The sequence below is a fragment of the Vicugna pacos genome, chromosome 1, assembly GCF_048564905.1.
Source record: "Vicugna pacos chromosome 1, VicPac4, whole genome shotgun sequence".
Taxonomy (NCBI): Eukaryota; Metazoa; Chordata; class Mammalia; order Artiodactyla; family Camelidae; genus Vicugna; species Vicugna pacos.
Genome location: NC_132987.1, coordinates 119,016,271 through 119,037,881, shown reverse-complemented (window position 1 = coordinate 119,037,881; position 21,611 = coordinate 119,016,271). Strand labels below are relative to the sequence as shown.

The window sequence follows — 21,611 nt, the reverse complement described above, 5'->3', positions numbered from 1 at the left end:
TTTTTAAAGTTTTTGCTTAATTATTTTTAAAAAACTCCTTTTTGAACCAACAAAGAATCTTCACAGTTCAGAATGCCATAGGATAAAAAAGGGAATTACCACCTTGTCTACTGTTAAAAAATCCAGTTTATGATAAGTATAAGCATGTAGTTATTTCTTTTTGTATTGCCCTCAAGTTGATATTAACAGAAGTTAAAATTTTGACATTACAAGCTTGGATTGTCTTTTTTTGTCTTTTTTAATAAAGGGAGGAAATCAAGATAGAACACTTTGCAGTCGTTTCTGTACCCCGTCCCGCCTACCATTTGTAACAGGCAGATTGGATTTAATACATGGAAATTAGAAGACTACTTGTCTTTAAAAATGGTCTTATTATATATGGAAGCTTCAATTTTCTTGACTGTGATAAATGGTTACTGCTTAAAAGAACTGTCGTCTTTTTAAAATTGAAGGGTAGTTGATTAATTCTAGTTATCTTTAAGCTCAGATGCCTTAGGTACTCCTAAAAGCTCTTTTATCTTTTTGCTTTAAAGGAAAATAGGATTATCTTAAAAAATATAAATATTACCCAGATCTATAACTTAAAACCAAAGATTTTCTTAAACTTCCACTCTCTTTGACCATAATCCATGGCTCAGGGGCCAAACTTGTGAATTGGCCCTTAGACGTAAACAGATTGGTCTCAGGAAAAAAATACAGCTTGCTCTGATTTTTTTTTTTTTTTTGCCTTTCATTCTTTCTGTTCAGGCTTTGTTCGTTTCTCCTTCTAATTTTATGCTGTTTTTGTGAGCATATAAGTAGGAGCCTAGAGGGAAATGTTGTGTCATATTGAGCCTCAGATTTGTAATATGAATGAATGCCTGTATCACATAAATGTTGGCTCCCCTTAGCATTTAACCCAAAGAACCTAAGGTATTCAGTATGATTTCTGCAACTCTGTTCCTTGGATCATTTTGTTCATTACTCTGATTTGGAATAAACTGATACAAAATCGAAAGTAAGAGGACAGTAATCCGTGCTAGAAGTAGGTGTGAATAATGAACGCTTACTGTCTCGATCATAAGGTTGTTCTCAGATTGAGTCACAACACACTGTTATTTAGCCGTCTCTTTGTTTTATTAAGTACTGTTTTATCTTCCCTTTCTTTGGCCAGAAATATCAAACAGAAGCGGTTAAAATCTCAGGCAAAGGTAACTCCTGAGTTGGTAGGTTCTCCTACTCAGTCTACCTCAAGTAGAGCGGCTTACTCTGCAAGCCACAAGACAAGTGCTAGTGTCTCTTCGGGTGTTACTTCTGGGGACTCTTCAGATTCAGCGGGATCATCAGAAAGAATGAGAAGAAATAGACCTGTCACTCGAACAACAAATGGGTCTTCATTATCTGGTGAGAAATGGAACGTTATGTGTTCAGCTTTTTGGCACTCAAGTGTGTAACATTACTAGTAACTTTCAGTTTTGAGGAAAGAGTAAATAAGACATTGCCTTGACACTTGAGGAACTTAAAATTTAACAGAAGATACTTAAGTAACAAATAGGGAAAATTGGATTATGTTTGATAAATACTGTTCTTTGCAAATGGTGCAGCCATTTAAGCAAATTTGAATTTTAAGCAAATTGGAAGCTTTCAAATTTTGAATAATGTGATATAAATATCATACTTGGGTGCAAAATTTGACATTTTAAAATTTCTTTAAATAAAAAAAAGGACATGGTAATCATATAAGGTTAAAGCTAATGACCTAGTAAATTCTGGAGTTTTATTCTAAAATGTAATTCCATTTATTTTATTGCCATTTGATAGTATAGCTGATGGTGGCCCTTTGTGTGAATGAGGCCACGGTGTGTATGTATTTCTGTATTGCTTTGAGCTATCTTGGTAACTTGTGATGATAGTGTAATAATTACTGTTGTGATTTAAAATAGGATCAAACAGGTAGAATTGCAGCTACATTTTAGAATCGGCAAGACTTGCAGAAGAGTTTGGGTTACTTAATAGGGTCCTTTGTTAGGGAATCACGTGACAAATTCTGTTTCAGGAAGATTGATTAATTTGACAGTGATGTGCAGGGAAGGGGAAGAATCTGGAAAAATAGTCAACACCTGGGAAGTAGACTACAGTAGGAGCAGTTTCAGAGGAAGAAGCACTTTGGTGACCGATAGCCCTCTAACACAGCTACTTTCTTCTTTGAGATACTGGACTTGAAATGATTGTGTTTTTTCTGTAGGAAGTACCTATCTCTAAGAGAAGAAAGTAGGTAGCAGGGCTAATTAAAATTTTAATGAAAGCTTGTTTATAAAATATATAAATTATATTTTCTGAATCCAAACCAGTATTAATATGTTACTTGCAGACAACAAGAGAACAAACGATTTCAGTTGCTGATTATGTACTTTTTAATACTAAAATGTTATCCACTGTTCTTTGAAACAATTAAAAAAATATTCTCTTCTTCTAAGTATTTTAAGAGTCTGCTTTTAGTCTGTTGTTCCAAAACAACTGCTCATGTGTGTAAAGATAGGAGAATATGTGTAATGAGCTGTTGATCCTTTATTTTTCTTAGAAAGTGAAATGGAAGATTCCTTAGGTACCTCTTCGTCATCTTCAGCTTCAAATAGTTCAGAGGGAAGCAAAGAGAGTTCAAGAGCTCGTGAATCCTCCTTACGGAGTGGGCTGGCCAGGAGCAATAATCTCAGGGTGACCAGAACCAGAGCGGCTCAAAGGAAAATGGGTAAGAAGAGGCTCAGGGGTACTTCAGAGGAATGTGTATCAAGAGACTCCAAAAGCTAAATATCAGCTGGTTTATTGACTTATTGCGTCTGCATATGATTACATGTCCTTTAGGCTTTTTTTTTTTTTGAGGTGTAATTGATGTAAAACGTTTTATTAATTTTAAGTGTACAGCATAATGATTTGATATTTGTGTACATTACAAAATGATTACCACGATGTCTTTTTACCGTGCATCACCATGAATAGTTACAAAAATTTTTTCTTTTTTCTTTTTCTTGTGAAGCCTTAAGATTTACTCTTAGCAACTTTCAAATATGCAGTACAGTATTATTAACTATACTTGCCATGCTGTACATTATATGTCCATGACTTACTTATTTTGTAACTGGAAGTTTGTACCCACTCCCTATCTGTCCGAGCAACCACCAGTCTGTTCTCTGAATCTATGAGCTTGTTTTTTGTTTTACTTTGTTTTGTTTCTGTAGATTACACATATAAAGGAAATCATGTGGTACTGTTTTTCTCTTTCTGACTTATTTCACATAGCATAATGCCCTTAAGGTCCATCCATGTTGTCACAAATGGCAGGGTTCCATTTTTTTTTTCAAATGGCCGAATAGTATTCCATTGTGTATGTTTGTGCATATGTGTGTATACACACACACACTATATGTATGTATAGATACACACATGCGTGTATGTGTGTTTACACATGTTTATATGTGTGTGTATATACATACACACATATCACATCTTCTCTATCCATCCATCCGTCAGTGGACATTTAAGTTGTTTCTATATCTTGGATATTGTAAATCATGCTACAGTGAACATGGGGATACGTACATCTTTTCAAATTCATGTTTTTATTTTCTTTGGATAAAAAACTACAAGTGGAGTTATTGGATCATATTATGCTTCTTCTGTTAATTTTTTGAGGAACCTCCAGACTTTCCCATAGTGGCTACACCAGTTTACATTCCCACCAGCAGTGCACAAAGTTCCTCTTTTCTTTCAAATCCTCTCCAACACTTGTTATTTCTTTTCTTACAATAGCTATTCTAACAGGTGTGAGGTGATAGCTCATAGTGGTTTTGATTTGCATTTCCCTGGTGAGGTTGAGCATCTTTTCATGTTCCTGTTGGCCATCTGTATGTCTTCTTTGGAAAAATGCCCATTCAGATCCTCTGCCTACTTTTTAATTGGATTTTTTCCCCCGCTGTTCAGTTGTATGAGTTCTCTATGTATTTTGGATATTAGCCACTTTTCAGATACATGATTTGCAGACATCTCCCATTTAGTAGGTTGCCATTTCATTTTATTGATGATTTTCTTTGCTGTGCAGGAGCTTTTTAGTTTGATACAGTTCCACTTGTTTACTTTCGCTTTTGCAGTCAGATCTAAAAAAATCATTGCCAAGACTGATGTCAGGGATCTTTCTGCCTATGTTTTCTTCTAGTTTTATTGTTTCAGGTGGCGAATTCTTTAACTCAGTTAATTTTCGTGCGTGGTGTACGGCAGTAGTCTAGTTTCATTCTTCTGTGCGTGGCTGTCTAGTTTCCCAACACACCGTTTATTGAAGAGACTGTCCTTTCCCCATTGTATATTCTTGGCTCCTTTGTCGTAAATTGATCGACCACATATGTGTGGGTTTATTTCTGGGCTGTTTGTGTTCTATCCTTTAGACTTTTTAAATTTAGAAAGGTAATCTGTTTTGGCATTAAACACTAAGGAACAGCTGCATTAAAATAATAAATCATTGAAAATGTTGAAATAAGGAAGATCTTTCTAATCTTACCCTTACTTTATTTCTAGGTCCAGTTTCTTTAGAAAATGGATGTGGCAGAAAAGCCACTCGAAAGAGAGTCTATTTAAGTGACTCTGATAACAATTCTTTGGAGACTGGTGAAAGTCTAAAAGCCAGAGCTGGAAATAATCGGAAAGTGCTACGAAAGTGTGCTGCTGTGGCTGCCAATAAGATAAAGCTGATGAGTGATGTAGAGGAGAATTCTAGCTCTGAAAGTGTCTGTTCTGGCCGTAAGCTGCCTCACCGCAACGCTTCTGCTGTAGCTAGGAAAAAGTTATTACATAATTCCGAGGATGATCACAGCTTAAAGTCAGAACTTGAAGAAGAGGAGATAAAAGATCAAAATCAAACATTGCCATTTTCCAATTCTCATGCTGCCCAGAATACTGAAAATGGAGATTCAGAGTCAGAAAGCAGTTTGCGGGTAGCTCGGAAAAATTGGCATGCTAATGGTTACAAGTCCCATACTCCAGCTGCTTCTAAAGCAAAGTTTCTTAAAATAGAGTCTTCTGAGGAAGACTCTAGAAGTGATGATTCTGATAACGGATGTAACAGAGCTGCTGGCCCATCAACATCTGGGCAGAAACTTAAGGCAGAAAGCGACTCAGACAAAGAGGAGGAAGCAGATTTTGAACCAAGAAAATATGGTGGTAGGAAGTACAACGCAGGTCGCAAAAATGCTACTTTCCTTAAAAAAGCAAAGATCTTCAGCGATTCAGAGGACTCTGAAGAACAAGATGGAGAAGACGGTAGATGTCATAAAATGGAAATAAACCTGAGTTCAGGGAATTTGAAGCATGAACCTGTTGCTGGGTCCCAGTGTTTCTCAGATCATGTATCTGAAACTGATTTGGATTCGGATGATGACAAAAAAACAAAAGAAAAACCAGACAATCTTATGAAAGGTAATTCAAAACATTTAACCTTAGTTCACTGATTTATACTCACTGTCCTCCCTTCTCTGTAGCATAATACATTGTTTTTTCCCCCATGAAACTTTGCCACCTGTTTTCTCTCCATTCATACATCCTCCATTAGTCTTTTCTGTGTGTGCATTTAGTTTTGCTCGTGTAACAAGCAGCCTTGGCCATAGCTTTTTTTAATTAAAGATTTCACTTCTTGTGTTGGTATGGAGATATTGTATTGGCTGTGGGTTTAAGAAAAGCAAAGGTGACACACGTTTATAAGCTATGGTGATAACAGCTTGAGAAGAGGAAAGAAAAGATAGGTTGAAAGGAATGTGTTAACTGACCTGTTTCTCTTATCAGGAAGTTTTTCTAAATACTTTACGTTTATTAGCTGGTTTAGTCTTCATATCTTATATGACATAAGTACTATTTTTATCATTGTCCATTTTACTGATAATAACTCTGGAGCACAGGGACTTAACTTGCTGAATTGTCCTGGTAAATGGAGATTGAAAAATATTAAAGAGCAGGAGGCCTCTAAAGCTAGGATTAAAAGTAGTGTGTGATGGAACTTGCAAAGTTAACAAGGTTCAGGGAGGCTGAGAATGAGTAGTTTGCATACCTTAGTGCAGTGGTAAGAGAGTTTAGTTGTATTCGTGTAAATAAAGTATTTCAGTGTCAAGTGCTTATGTAGCTAGAAAGGCATGGGATGTTATTGATGGGGGTATATTGCACTTGCTGAGGCTGAAGAAGTCACTGTTGTGAGTATTAAAAGCCCAGCCCATTCACTGCCATCCTCCTTCCAAGTTAGAATCCCAAATTTAAGTTGTATAAAATATTGAACATTTAATTCCTTAATATTTGCTAATTTTTAGATTCTACATCACAAGACCATGGACAAAGCAGAAAAGTTTCCAGGAAAAGGGTCTGTTCCAGTGACTCAGACAGCAATTCAAAGGTGGTTAAGAAATCATCAAAAGCCAAAACGGGTCTCCTAAGAGTTCCTCGAAGATGTGCAACCACCGCTGCTAGTAAGATTAAGCTAATGAGTGATGTAGAAGATGTCAGTTTAGAAAACGTATGTACTAGCAGCAAAAATGGAAGGAAGAAGCCCCTCCGTTTTGCATGTACCACAGCTAAGAAGACAGCGAGTGATGCTGAGGGAGAGGTAAGCTGTGAAGTGCCAAATGAACAGTATGCCTGTGAAGGGAGTCCCCCGGAGGCCGACTTACGAGGTAGCACAAAAAGTATTAGCCAGTCTTTAAACGGAGACTCAGACTCTGAAGGTATGCTGAGTTCAGGACACAAGAACAAGCATACCGGTAATCACAAAACAAATGTTGCACCTTCTAAAACAGAGAATTCCTTGATTGGGTCTTCGGAGGAAGATTCAAAAAGCCATATTCCAGAGGGTGAGGTTGGTAGAAAATGTTCTTCTGAGTCAACTTTGGTGCAGAAAGCTACTGCAGAGAATAACTTTGAAGAGGAACTGAATTACGGGCTGCGCAGGTGGAATGGCAGAAGACTCAGGACCTATGGGAAGGCGCCTTTCAGTAAGACAAAAGTGATGCGTGATTCACAGGGAGCAGCCGAGTCGGAAGTAAAAAGGAAGAGACTACGTCTTGAATTGGAAAATGTGAAAGCTTCTGAAACAACAAGGAGTTCAAAGTGTGGACCTGACACCGGTCCCAAATCTGATTCAGATTTGGGGTCTGCGACTGAATCAGAGGCTGACTGTACTGATGATACAAAAACCAAAAAGAGGAAAACGAAAGGAAAAGCAAAAGTAGTTAGAAAAGGTAAAACTTTTACAGCTAACATATCTAAAACTGTGAGACGACAAAGACAAAGCAAACGTCCTAGGTTAAATGTGGAGGATAATGACTGGGAGGATTTGGACTATGCAAAGTCTAAAAGAGTTCTTCGACGTTCAAAGATAAAGACGAGAAATCAGGGTAGAAGGACCGTGAGATACCATGATGGGGATGATGATAGAGGCTTAGAAAATGTGTTAGATTTTGATGATTGCACCTTATGACCTTGAGGGAAAACCAGTTCATTTAAGGAGGGAATGGACTGGAATTTATAGTGAATGCTGGCTGTTGAAATTATTTTTTGTCCTACAATTCAGGGAATATATTTATATTTTTCTATGAAAAGCTATGAATGTGACTAAATCATGACTGTTATTTTTATTTGCACTTGCTTGCCTTTGTAGCAGCATTCAGCACAGGTGCCAAAATATGCTTCATTTTGGGGGCAGATCTACTTTGACAGTATTTAACTACATAGAGCAAGAGTTTGAAATATGTTAAACACTAGACATCCTGGTTCTCAAAGCCAATGAGCATTACTTTCATGGTAGCAAGTGTCATAAAGTTATTTTCTGAGTTCGTCAAGAGGTGGTAGTTTCTAATCCCAGCCCTGTTGTAGTGTAAACTCCATGTGACCTATGTTTACAGAGTCGTCATAAATACTATGTGCATACTGACATAACAGTCATGGAAGGTGGAACCATGATCAGTAGGCAAGGTACCTACCACTTCTTTTCTTTCCCTGGCTACTTGAGTAGAATGCATTATACCAGATTTGGTCATTTTCATTGAAATCGTTTCCAGTTTTCTTTCCAAATCCTGTTGGGTCTTCCTCTTTTTGTTTATTTTTAAGGAAAATATGCATTTTATTTTATAAACTTGAATTTATAAAGTGCCGGTAAATTATTTTTTTTAATGTTTTGATTGTATATTTTAAACCTTTAAGGCCAGACTGTAGTGGTAGCATTTTCTTTTAAATTGTGCACTAACAAAATGCTATATAAATGTCTTTCTCAGATCTCCTGGTTTCCATGTACGAGATTTAACCAAAATCTTGGTCTTCCATAGTCTTACTCTGTGAAATAGAGGAGTTCGTGTGCCTTAGACTTAGGTGTAAGTGTGTTCTTCAATAGTGTGTACAGGGCTAAAAGTATTTAAATTACATGTAGTTTCCCCCATCTCTATTGAAATTGTAGAGTTGAGTTTTGTTGAAAGAGTGCAATTGCAAATCTCTTTTATATAGGAAAATAGTTTAATTCATTCTCCATCTCTTTTAGTTTACTGCTGCCATGTGCAATCCCAGGCATTCTTTGCTGGTGCAACTAAGTATCTTTATTAGTGACCTCTAGTTTAAATCTAAGAAATTGTTCTGTATTGTGGGAAAATAATTTTCGAATCCATTTAAAGCAGAACTTTGACCACATCATCAGATACCATCGTACACTTATTTTTGAGCCAAATATTTTTACTTGATAGGTTGTGCTACTCCAGACAGTGTAGGTGGCCATTCCTAGCTTGTTTGTGCCTGAAGATGGACTTGATTCAAGTGGTTTACATATTTTGTAGCTGAGGGGTATGTTACAGTACCCCTGTCCTTTGTTATTTATTGGCCCTAACTGTATTTGGGTTCAGACAAAATTAACCCTTTTCTCCTGTGTATCCTTCAGGTGGCAGATATGGAAAAGCATCAGACTCTGGTATCAGTGTTAGAATGTGCTTAAGTGTTGTTACTTTTTAGTTATCTATTCCATTTAACAGGGTAGAAAGTCCTTTCTCTTTCTACTCTGGTGTAAGGGGAAGGATGTCCTTAGACGTTACCAGCTGAGATAGGTGGGGTACCCACCTCTCTTTTGGTTGTTCAGAGAGCTATCACCACTTCAGAATTATGATGCTTTTCTTCTAAAAGCTCGTGTTAACTGTGCTGTTGACAGATTGAGTCAGGTGATTCATCCTTGACTATTGACCTGAAAAAAATAATGGAATGCTCTTTACTTCCCTAATTTTAAGAAATGGTGATAGATGTCATAGCTGTTAATTTATTTTAACTCTTCTTAAGCTTCTGTTTTATATCTGTTCTCAGGGTTATAACTCCATGTTTACCATCATCTGCAAAAGGGTACCAAAAAAATCCATAAATAAATAGGGAATATATTCATAAGCACATGAGTTCTTTTGTTTGGTGAAATGATACTTTGACAATTTAGGCTTCATCAATAGAACTGTTCTTATCTTTTGGACTGAATTAACTGAATTGATTGGCTAGTCAACCAATTCCTAATTTTTCTTTTTGTCCAAAATGGTTAGACCCTAGTGTGTAGAAGCAGTATTTTGGTTTCATCCGAAAAAAAATGAGAATTGGCCTGGTGACTTTGAAAGCATGGTTGACGATGGTAGCTTCTCAAGTTCTGAAGTAAAACTAGGGGATTATAGAGAGAATCATTTTTATGGGTTTTTTTGGTCATGGTGCTATTCCTAAGGGTTAACTTTGAATATGTGACACACACTCCTAAGTACCTTTAAGGAAAATTAATAAATAATTAATAGTTCAAAATGTTTACATTGAGCACTAGAACATGTTTGACTTTTTTTTTTCTATTTCTCTTTATGCGAAATGAGCAGGGATGTAATGCACAGATGTACTTTAATGTGTTCGGGGTCAGTTGTGTTTTTCTTGTGAAAAAAAGACAAAAGGTTACAGGTTAAATGTGAACTGATCCAGAAGTAAGTGCTATACTTTCCATTGCACTTGAAGTAATTTAATGGTGTATCTGAAAAAAAAAAAAAAAGACTACTGTGGTTGTGTATGTCCAAAGTCCTATGATTTTATTCATTTATGGTTAAAAGGTTTGAGGTGTATTTAGATTTGACTTCTGATTCCTTTGAAAGACTAATTTTACCAAGCGTTATTAAGACAAAAAGATTTTAAACATTTAGAAAAATCAGTGAGATTTTTAAAAGCTCTTTTTTTCCTTCATTTCCTGCTTATTTAAAAAGGGTATACTGACAGTGTATAGTAACTTCTGAATAAAAGGAAGAGTTTATCCCATTTTCATATAATTCCTAGGGTAATTATTCTCCCCTAAACCTTTTGTGAATTTAGTAATCCTCTGAAAGAATGATAAGGCATTTACAGCTTCTAAGTTACAACACAAAAGTTACTTCTAGATAGTTGAAGAGTTGTACCTAGAAAAGAAAGTTTTATGGTAAGAAAAAGGGGCAGGGGGGAAAGAACTTACATTTTAGGAAGAGGCATTTTAAAACCTAGAAGTGCAAATGGGGAAAGGAGACATAAACCAATAAAAATGCCATCTGAAGGTACTACTGTCCAAAAATAAGAGTAAGACACATAACCAAATCCTTCACACTCCATTGGCTGATGACCTCTTAAATAAAAATTCTTACTTAGAATAACGTTGGGTCTATACTACGTTCCCTGTCCCTCTTCTAGCCTTTTTTCCTTTAGAATAATCAGAACACAGAATTTATTAACTTCACTGTACGATATTAAAAACTAAAATGAAAGGATTTTGTTAATCTCTTCTGTCAGTACAAATTGAGTTTGATTGTGTCACCTGAAAAAATTGAGAGGTTTCAAGAGCATTGCTGAAGGTACATACAGTATTTTTGGTTTTCCTTTCTACTCAGTTGTTTTGATTTTTCAAGTAATATTTAAATGGCTAGAAAAGATCTTTTTGCCTTGCCTTTTTTATAGCTGAAATGCCATCTCCATTCTTTTCATTGATATTAAGTTAATATATTTATCAGTTATCTTGTAGTTGTCACCAGCTCCTTTAGTTGGTACATTATATGGAAATTGTAGTCCAGTTTTTCTAGTATGGTGACAAGCACCTTCATTATAGAAGAGCTTTCCGTCTGTTCATTATTTAGTTACATCTCTCATTCTGTTGTGGGTATCAGGGAACAGTAAAGCAGAAACCCTAAGAAATTTGCAACTAAGAATAAGACGATCTCTTAACCTCTAGTATTTTGGAACATGCAGAGCAAACCAAATAAATTTGTCAAAGGTAGGAAAAAATGAAATATTATAGAAAAACCAGTCCAACTAGATAAGTAAATGCTCATCCTACTTGTAGCACAAATTGTGAATTTAATGGAAAGGATTGAACTGTAAAGGGTGTTGGTGAGGGCTGTGTATTCTTTTCTCACATTTTAAGAGAAGTTTTTACAGCTATTTTTTAAGGTTTCAGATGCTGCCTAAGGATGCATGGGAATTCTCAAAGTTAAGAGAAATTTCTACCAATCATAATCTGTCAAGCTGGTTCCAAATATATTGTTAATTTGGTAGAAAAATACCAAGACTCCTACTTGGTATCGCTTCAAGGATTGCTCTCTGGGCTGGCGGGAGGGAGGCGGGGCGGGGGGCACCCACAGCATGAGGGCGTGCCCTGCAGACCAGACCTGCAGGCCGTCTCAGGCAGAGTGTGCGTGCTACAGGCTGTCTGGACTGGTAGTGTGATTGAACTTAATTATCAGTACTGCAGCATGTTGTCTGGTCATGCTTTAGTCTTTACGTTAATTTAAGGTAAGTTTTATCATTTATTAAAATTTTAATGGGGATTTGGGCTGTAAAGAGAAAGGCATTCTGAGGATTGAGATGAGACGGCACAGACTGTGGACTGCAGCAGCCAGCCCGACCTGCCATTGGTTCCACAAGGGAAAGTATTTAGAAATTATCGCCTTTTTTGATCAGTGGTTAAATGCTAAAGGAATCTAATAGGTTGAAGTTGATTTTCTAAGTGTTGATCCACACTGAGTCCTCGGACTGTTCAGATACATTCAATTCACCTGTAAAATTCCAACCGTTTTACTGGAGCTGGTCAGAAAGGCAAGTCTTTAATTTTCCACTCCCTCATGCGAGTTCCGCTTTAACTTTCTAAATTCACTCATTACCACATCTAAGGCTTAGCATTGTCAACTAGGAACCAGTTCTTTTTGACAACTAACTGAAGTAGTAGAGTATGATAAATTTAATACTGTGATAATTACAAGCAAAGGTTTTTTTTTTGTCTTTTTTTTTTTTAAACTACTGCAAGCTTCTAGCTGGTTAATTCTGTGAGGTTTGCAACATCCAATCAGTTTCCCTTGCAATTCACCTTTCCTTTTTGTCTGAAGCAGCTCCCCAACCTTCATCCACTTGTGATTTCTTATGCAGGCAGAATGCAGCGCAGGTTGTTGTATGAGCCAGGGCAGGGGAAACTGGAGGAAGTCAGATGTACTTGAAAGGGGCTGCCATTGGACTGTGGCATTGCTGCATTTCATTCGTAAACTAATAAAGTAGATTGAAAACCCAGTATTTACTTCTGATACCTTCTTATCTTGCCTATGCTGGTCAGAAATGGATCTCAGCTATCTCTTTAAAAACTCAAGCTGGGCTGCCTTTCACCTCTCCAGCACCTTCGTCCTCTGAGCCTCAGAAGCTCACCTCCTGTCATTCATTCTTTTTGATCCCTGTTTGTTCTTTGCGCTGTTCCCTGTCCGTAACTTTTAATTAGTCCACATTCATTCTTACATCACTTCCTCAGGGCAGCTTTCCCTGACCACCCACACTCCCCAACATTCAAATGTCTTGTTGCAGATTCTCCCGCATTTTTTCTCTCTCCTTCACAGCGCTTGTCACAATTGCAGTTTTTAAATGTTGTCAAAATTGCAGTTTTAAAATGTGTATAATTATCTGATTACTGCATTTTCCTCCAATAAACTGATAGCTCTGTGAGAGCAAGGATCATAAAAGAATATCACTAAGCAGATAAGGTCCCTGAATTCATATAGTTTTTATCAGATTAAAAAAAAGTTGCAATAGCCATCACAAGTCTTGTGAGAATCATTAAGAATGACTGTTTCCCACTAACTTTTCTAGGGATGAAACTAGAGAGAAAACTGTAAGGATCAGGACTAGCTGTAGGTGCAGAACAAAAGAAGGTTCTGTGGTACCCATCACTGAGTGTGTTGAAAACTTTAGTTCATCTCTTCAACCATAGAAGGACCAAACTAGTGAAGAACAACTCTAGGTTACAGAATTACTTCCTACAATCTCTTTACCTGACACTGTCATACTGAAGTTGACTTCTCAGTGTTACCAACTCCCCCTAGAAAAATGTTAAACCCAGGGAGTTACAGAAAACACGGTTCTATAGTCCTTCTTTAAAGAGACTGACAGTTCATGGTATCTTTTGGAAGTTTATGCTTTAGGGACTATCAGTGATAACTGCTATTTGCTTCCTGAGTTGTGGTCTTTTCATTGCTTATCAGTGAAGGGCAGAGAGTGAAGAAAGGACGTCTCAGACCTGCCCTGGTAAGAGGCTTGCAGGGGAGAGGTTATTTACAGCTAAGAGCTCTCATACAGCTCTCCATAGGGGTTGGATTTATCCACCAATCACAGCAGCAAGTAATGTCAATACTTAGAGTATATGAAATAGGCCAGTATGTTGTTTTCATTTTGATTCAGGCGTTCTTTTATCTTTTTCCATTTTCAAATTTGTTTATTATACACACAATTAAATTGCTGATTAGATGAAAATTTTTTATACTTCAGTAGCAATGATGTGACGTTTACTTTGGATTTAGGAAAACATCTTTGTATCATGGAATATCCTAATTGGAGTATGAGTCATCCTTAAAATACAGAAACTAGGGATTATTGCTTTGAATCAAACTAATGTTTACATCAAAGTTGCTATTCACCAGAGACCTATTAGAGTATGTAGTGATCCATGAGTTATAATTTAAAGTGGTCATCTCGGAAAGCTGTGATGGAGCGCTATTAAAGATACGTCTTCACTCTACTAGTGAGGTTTGACCACACCCAGATCATTTACAGAAAAGCAGCAGCGCCTCCAGCACTGAATGACTGTTTCAACACAGGTGGCTGACCCAAGACCATCTGGGACAGCAGGACCTGTGGGATGGTACTGATTCGTTAGTATTGAATGACAACATCACAAATGTATTGTCAGGGCAGTATCCTCCAAAATTTTGTTTGTTTGTTTGTTTGTTTTTACATTTTTATTGATTCATAATCATTTTACAGTGTTGTGTCAAATTCCAGTGTTCAGCACAATTTTTCAATCATTCATGGACATATACACACTCATTGTCACATTTTTTTCTCTGTGATTTATCATAACATTTTGTGTATATTTCCCTGTGCTATACAGTGTAATCTTGTTTATCTGTTCTACAATTTTGAAATCCCAGTCTATCCCTTCCCACCCTCTACCCCGGCCCCTCCCCCCCGGTAACCACAAGTCTGTATTCTCTGTCCATGAGTCTATTTCTGTCCTGTATTTATGCTTTGTTTTTGTTTGTTTGTTTTAGATTCCACATATGAGCGATCTCATATGGTATTTTTCTTTCTCTTTCTGGCTTACTTCACTTAGAATGACATTCTCTAGGAGCATCCATGTTGCTGCAAATGGCATTATGTTGTCGGTTTTTATGGCTGAGTAGTATTCCATTGTATAAATATACCACATCTTCTTTATCCAGTCACCTGTTGATGGACATTTAGGTTGTTTCCATGTTTTGGCTATTGTAAATAGTGCTGCTATGAACATTGGGGTGCAGGTGTCACCACACCCAGATCATTTACAGAAAAGCAGCAGCGCCTCCAGCACTGAATGACTGTTTCAACACAGGTGGCTGACCCAAGACCATCTGGGACAGCAGGACCTGTGGGATGGTACTGATTCGTTAGTATTGAATGACAACATCACAAATGTATTGTCAGGGCAGTATCCTCCAAAATTTTTAAGCTTGTACCCTAACATATAAATTGGATTTCTCTCTTACCCTGAATTTCCTGTATATATTTCTAAAAATTAGTTTTCTCAAGAAGAATAAAGCACTTTATAATTTACTAAGTTCTCAGTAATAAAGTTAACACTGACACGTATGTATTATTATATTTTTAAAGATTCCCCACACCATCTTTGGCGTTCGTCAGATTGTTTTTATCTTTATGAAATTCCCATTTTATGGTCTAAGTCTTTAGAGGCACGGCTTTATCAAGTTGGAGTCACTGTATACGACATAATTTAGTCCTGTATTCTCTCCTCTCTGGACATAGCTAAAATTTCCTTAAAGTATTTTTAAAAGCCTGGGTTATCTTAACTTTTGTGTTATCTTAACTTTTCCCTTATTTTGGATTACAAATGTCTTAAGAATTATATTTACTAGGTTCCTAAGTTGTCAGTATAGATGCTTCCATCACTACATCAGAAAGGAATTAATTACTGCAACTTAAATCATTTTGTCCCACAGAAATTCTGGGTGTAACTTTCCATCTGTACCGTTGAGCTGGGTGTGCTGTTGGGAATGAACCAGTTGTCTATTTTTAGTATTTTTTCAGCGCGCAAATGGATGCCTGCATTTAGTTGGCTGATAACAGCACATCATCTTACCATAAAGCACAAATTTTCACCTTAATTTTGCTATATATTTTTAAAAACTTCATTTATCTGTTGTAGCCTATTTATATTCTAACATTTACTAAACATTGATTTAATGTGTTAAAGATTCATTTTGAATCTAGGGGTGGTTTGCAGAGACAGAAGTTTATAATTTAAAAATTCCTAAGGAAACATTCTTGGAAGGTGAAAACGCTAAGCCACGCCTCCATTCACTCCCCCCTCTCACGTGCACGGGACTCCGCGGAGCCCAGCCGAGGTGCGGAGGGCACGTGCGTGGGCGCGGCCACGCTCGTCAGCTGCGAAGCTTGTCTTTAGGAATAGAATTACGCTGGGAAAGCATATGGATCTTGTAACTGGCAAAAAGAACGTGCATTTATGGGGGGACGCTTTTAGTAAAGTAGTTCGTAATGTGTTTTGGGGGAACTTTTATGGGTCTTGGAGAAAGCACAAGCACATCTTTGCAATGAGTTTGATAGGCTTTAGGCAAAATCTGAAGGGCTTTGCTTTTGAGGGTGGAACATTTTCCTCGTTAATCCTTGGTTTACTGTTAACATGTCAACCCACAAGCCATTTTCACCTGTGCTCACTGCCTTTGGTGACAGAAAGGTAAACATCTCCTCTCACAAAAGGAAAAACTAAGAAGGCTGGTAGTTTGTAGTTTCACTCTACAGAGTAACAGTGTTGACAGCTGACAAAACCTTTATTTTCTAGTCCTTAGCTGTGAGAATGATGTGTAGTGAAAATGAGTCCTCGGGGTGCCGTGCGGTTACTGCAGCATCTGCAGTGGCTGGCTGGCTGGCTGGAACGCCGAGGCGGGGCCCTGCAAGCTCGCCTCCCAGCCAGATCTGTGAGCCCTGCAGACAGTTCTAGATGGTTTGACTGTTAACGGCAGCAAGACTAGGTCGCCAAAAGATGAGGCCTAACATTAAGGAGCTAATGAACTTCAGATGCATTTTTATCAAGAAGTACTTTTTGCCCCAGAATAGTGCTAATTAACCTTGTATTTGAAATTTGAAAATCTGGCTTTGAGATGCTGGCAAAAATAAAAATGTTTTGAGCCCATCTAAGCTGGTGGACGTGGAGTAGTAGGCCCGGCACCACGTGGCTCCTCAGCCCTCCAGCGTGATCCACCTGAAGCCTCCCGCCCAGATCGCCCCAGCCCACAGGAAGGACTTGCGTCTGGAGGGCGCTGCTTTTTTTTGAAACACCTTTATTGGGGAACAGTTCCTGTACAGTAAGCTACACATATTTCAGATGTACAGTTTGATAAATTTTGATAGATGTACACACTTATGAAACCACCACCACTCCCCAGGAGGTGAAAATTTCGAACTCCTGATTTATCCCTTCCCACCCCTTTTACCCCCTGGTAACCGTAAGTTTGTTCACTGTGTGAATCTGTTTCTGATTTGTAGGCAGAATGCTTTTTGTCCTACCTTCTGGCTGGTGGATCCCATCACAGTTTCTAGCTCTAAGCTACAGTAACACATCCAAGCTGTCCTTGCCCCTTAGTTTAGGCTGGGTTTCTAGACTATGTTCTCACAGCACGCCGCACTTCCTGGTTCCTTACAGCCGCTGCACTTTCATGTGTAGTTTGTTTTGGAATCAGCCTGGTCCTCCCTGTGCCCAGCACGTACCTAGCTCAGAAAATACTTGAGTAACAATGAAACTAGAGTCTAATTTCGGTTATATAAAATGCTGAAATAATTTGAAAAAAATGAATCTAGGATTAAAACCACATTTCGGTTATATAAAACTAATATACAATTCCTTTTTATCTACTAGTGACCCATGTAATTTTTTTGAGTAAAGGAAGTACTTGTGTTGGGATGAAAACCTTAAGGATCCCATTGGGGCGGGGCTTTTGCAGCATCACAGTCATGGTGGCGTTTCCTTCTTGTTTAGGTTCTAGGAAAATTATTTCAGAAATCCTATGGACTATTTTAAAGTAGTTCAGCATAGATTAGAAATTATACCAAAAAATTTAAACCTATATAGTTTTATTTTTAAAAAGTGCTTTTAGGTTAGTGGCTTTATGACACTGAAGGTACTTAACATATTCTTACAAGCCTGCTGCTGCTGTAAGTGACAGTTATCCTTACAGATGGTAAAGTATGTGCAGTGCGAGGGACCCTAGCTTCCACCCAAGACTTCCTTTTGTAGACAAGGAAATGGAAGCTTATATCAATGTCAAAACGTGTAGTATCACTGATGATCACTTATGTCTTTGTTTTTTATTTAGCATCGTGAGTAGGAATGTATTGTTGAGGAATGTATTGTTGAGGAATGTAAGTAGTAAAATCTTGTGTTACAAGGTTTTGGCATTTACATGAACTTTCACTCATTTTTCAGAATCTGTTCCTAGAGACAGAGAACCCAATACACAAATGAGAACATGTATGCATAATCAGAAGGATGCAGTGCAAATGCCTAGTGAAACTCTGAAAGCAAAAATGGTACCTGAGAAAGTTCCCCGCAGATGTGCTACTGTTGCTGCAAATAAAATAAAGATAATGAGTAATCTAAAGGAAACGATTTCAGGACCAGAAAATGTCTGGATTAGGAAGAGTAGCAGAAAACTGCCCCATCGAAATGCTTCTGCTGCGGCTAAGAAAAGATTACTGAATGTTTATAAAGAGGATGATACAACCGTAAATTCTGAAAGTGAAAAGGAGCTAGAAGATATTAATACAAAAATGCCCTTTTTAAGGCGGTTCAGATCCTGGAAAGAAAAAGCACAGTAGTGACTATGAAAATGTAGAAGTGGAATTGAGAATCAGGGGCCACAATAAACCAGCAGTTGCATTCTGCTCCTAGCTCTAACATTAATCCCTTGTTGGCACCTTTTGAGGAATTTTCTAAAAGCCATAACCCAGTGGGTCCAAGTGGGAGGACAGTGTCCTCTTAGTCAGCCCTGTACAGACACACCCTACAGACAACTGTGAGGTGGAACTAGATTGCGGAGCCTGTAGTTGCAGAGGCACAAAGGAAAGAGAAATGGCCTGTCCTGAGATTATTCCTTTTCAGAAAGGAAGGGCTGTGAAGAAATCTCTTGATTCCTTAGAGGAAGAAAATAATGGGAAGTGTACAGGGTCTGTAGCGAAAACTTCAAGGACTGAAAACATTTCAAAACATCAACCTGATGCTAATTTTCAGGGTTCTGCATTAAAGTATAAAAATTCAGGTCACCATGACTATGGGTGTCCTTACTGAAATAAAAGGGAAAAAAAATTAGGCACATTTCAAGAGGAAGTGCCATAGAGTATATCTTTTGAGTGAAGCAAATACTTTAACAAGATCCAGTCCCTATAATTCACAACCCCAAAAGTCAAAAACCACTTAAACTAGAAGGACCGGGGATTCAAAGACGGGGATATTGATAAATGAGTTCTGAGATAGAGTGCTGGAAATAGAAAAAAATCCATTAATGTCTTATTTTGTTTATAATATTGGAATTCATACTGAATGATGACCACTTGATATGACTAATTCAGGGAATATATATTTTTCTATGAAAGCTATGAATGTGACTATCAACTTCTTTTTCTCATTTTTACTTTCACGTAGCAGCATTTACAAAGATGCCAAAATGTGCCTCAGTATGAGGCAGGTCTTAGTTTTAATCAGTTAGAAAATAAAAAGTATAGAGTAAGATCAAAACAGTCATATTTTTAGATGATAGTCAAATCTTATGTTTCTCTTCAGCACCTTAAAAAGTTAGAACTTTGTGAATACTTTGAGAAAATTTATTACAATCTCATCACAACAAACTTTAATGGCAGCATGTCTGGGCTTTTTCATTGTGGCCTTCACTAGGATTAGAATATCTGGTCTTGATACTATAAAGAATTTCTTTGCAATGAGATTTAATTTGTTGTTAATGGGTATTTGTTGAAATGAAAATCACCAGATTAAATGAACGCACTGTCAAATCTTTTTAACATAGTAACTATTGGAAAAATGAATTGTTATAAGCTAGTTTTTTCCCATTAAAAAAATCTGTGAATATTAATATATGATTTGCATGTGTAAATCTGAAAAAGTAAAACAGAAACCTAAGGGTTTCTTTTCCTTTTTCGTCAAAAGACTAATGTAATGCATATTTTTTGGTTTACAGCTCAACCAAGTGTCTTGATTACTTGAGAAATTTGTTTGTGGTTGCATGTCTGCTTAAAAAAGGCTTTTTGTTTTCTTTTTCTTAGCATAAGCCAGAATATTTCTATCCTATGGAGTCTGTTCTTTGCTCTGTTTATAGTCTGTTTTCGTCTGAAATACTGATACTAGTATCTTGTTACTAGTACAGATGAGAAAGGGAAGAATTCCTAATAAACTGCTAATATTTTTAGGTGCATGGGGTTTGATTTCTGATCTTTAACAAAGTGTTTAAACCTATTTCCAGTCCCATCTTTACACTCAATTTCATAGAAACTTCTTATTGGGTATGTTATGTCCTCAACAAATGCCATAAAATGAAAATGTTAAAATCTCAAGAGTATTTTATGCAAAATTTTTGACAGTTTCAGTGTCATGAAGATTTCATTTTGATTTCATTTGGGGTTAATTTCTGTCAGTACTTGAGATAGTATCATCAGCCTTCTTTCATAGTGGAATCCTTTTTCTGATTTAGTATTTAATTTGAACATATACTTGCCTATTTTTAAGTGCTTGGCCTAATTTTATTGTAACAACATGAAATAAGCATTTGTTTAAGACTTAACATTCTTGTAAAACTGAAATGTATGCAGAATTTTAATCATGGCCAAATGTACTATTATTACCCTATTTATAATTTTAATTGGCTTTACAGAAATGATTTCTTCATAATGTAACTGAAATCAAATTGAGGATCTTCCTGGTAAAAATGAAGTTATTTTATTCAACAAAAGGACTAAGACAAAGTGATACCCAAACTTTTATTATGCAATTGTCATTCTATAAATCCAGGCGTCTTAACGCAGTTTTAAAATATTGCACTGGTAATCTCGTTTATTCCTAGCTCACTAGCTATACCCAAAGTTTCCTAAGCTCTTACTGCTATAGTCTTATTTGGTCAATTGGTCGTATTGTTTATCCTTAAATGTTCAAATTTTGCTTCAGAACCCAATATATTATTTTGCAGTAATGCGTAAAGTTGCTAAATACTAATTTTATGTAAATGCATTTGTTGATTATTGTTTACCCACACCTTAAAACAAGATGTTTCCAGCAACAGATTTCTGAGATTTTTTTTATCTCGAGGCTTCCTCAGTCCTAAATCAGTACTTAACTTTGTGACTATTGATAGGGTTCCAGAATGTAAGCAATGCCCTCTAGTTTCAGCACAACTAAATCTAGGTAAATACACTTTTTTTGTTGCAATATTCGATATTTTCATTTAAACTATGTTACAGTGTCCCTTTTCCTCTCCTGCTTGGATTAGTGCTCCGTTAACTTTGTCTTCCAGCAAATTTGAAAGATGAGAACCAATTCAAAAACCATTACATACTTTGCTTATTACTGAGAGGCTATTTAAAGAGAAAGCAGATTTTGTACTAGAAATGGCCAGGTTTTAAAAAAGCAGCAACTATTTTTGCATTCTCATGAAATCTTTTAGATCAGCTTGACAATCATCAACTTTTGAAACATGAATTCCTATTGCCAGAGTAAAGGCTCATTTTTACAGCATCACGAAGCAATGTATTTCTTCCTGCCCTATCACCCGCACTCTGTCCACTGTCCCGAGGACGCGCCGGGCCCGGGAGCCGGCACCTACCTGGGGGCGGTCGCAGTTTGGAGCCGGGTGCTTAATAAACCAAAGCTCACCCTGTCACTCCTAACAGAGAACAAAACGGAGACGGAGTTAAGAAAGGAAAGGCAACCGGGCTGGCCTCTTCCTGCAGCGTCAGGCAGGGGCCGCGGCGGCCGAACACCTCCTCTCCGCAAG

General features: G+C 37.2%; 1 protein-coding gene across 3 annotated transcripts in view; it reads left to right on the top strand.

Moving 5' to 3' along the window:
• The window catches only part of BRWD1 (bromodomain and WD repeat domain containing 1), a 107,246-nt gene extending 87,209 nt beyond the window's left edge, over positions 1-20,037 (top strand). For 2 of the 3 annotated variants that reach the window (XM_072969321.1, XM_072969314.1), the window contains 4 exons: positions 1,154-1,383; positions 2,561-2,728; positions 4,546-5,442; positions 6,321-9,822. In XM_072969321.1, coding sequence (XP_072825422.1) covers positions 1,154-1,383; positions 2,561-2,728; positions 4,546-5,442; positions 6,321-7,483 — 2,458 coding nt within the window. In that variant the 3' untranslated portion in view covers positions 7,484-9,822. Of the gene's footprint in view, positions 1-1,153; positions 1,384-2,560; positions 2,729-4,545; positions 5,443-6,320; positions 9,823-18,040 lie in introns of those variants that run through there. The other variant, XM_031685080.2, reaches the window with a different exon arrangement.
• The last annotated feature ends 1,574 nt before the right edge of the window (positions 20,038-21,611 follow it).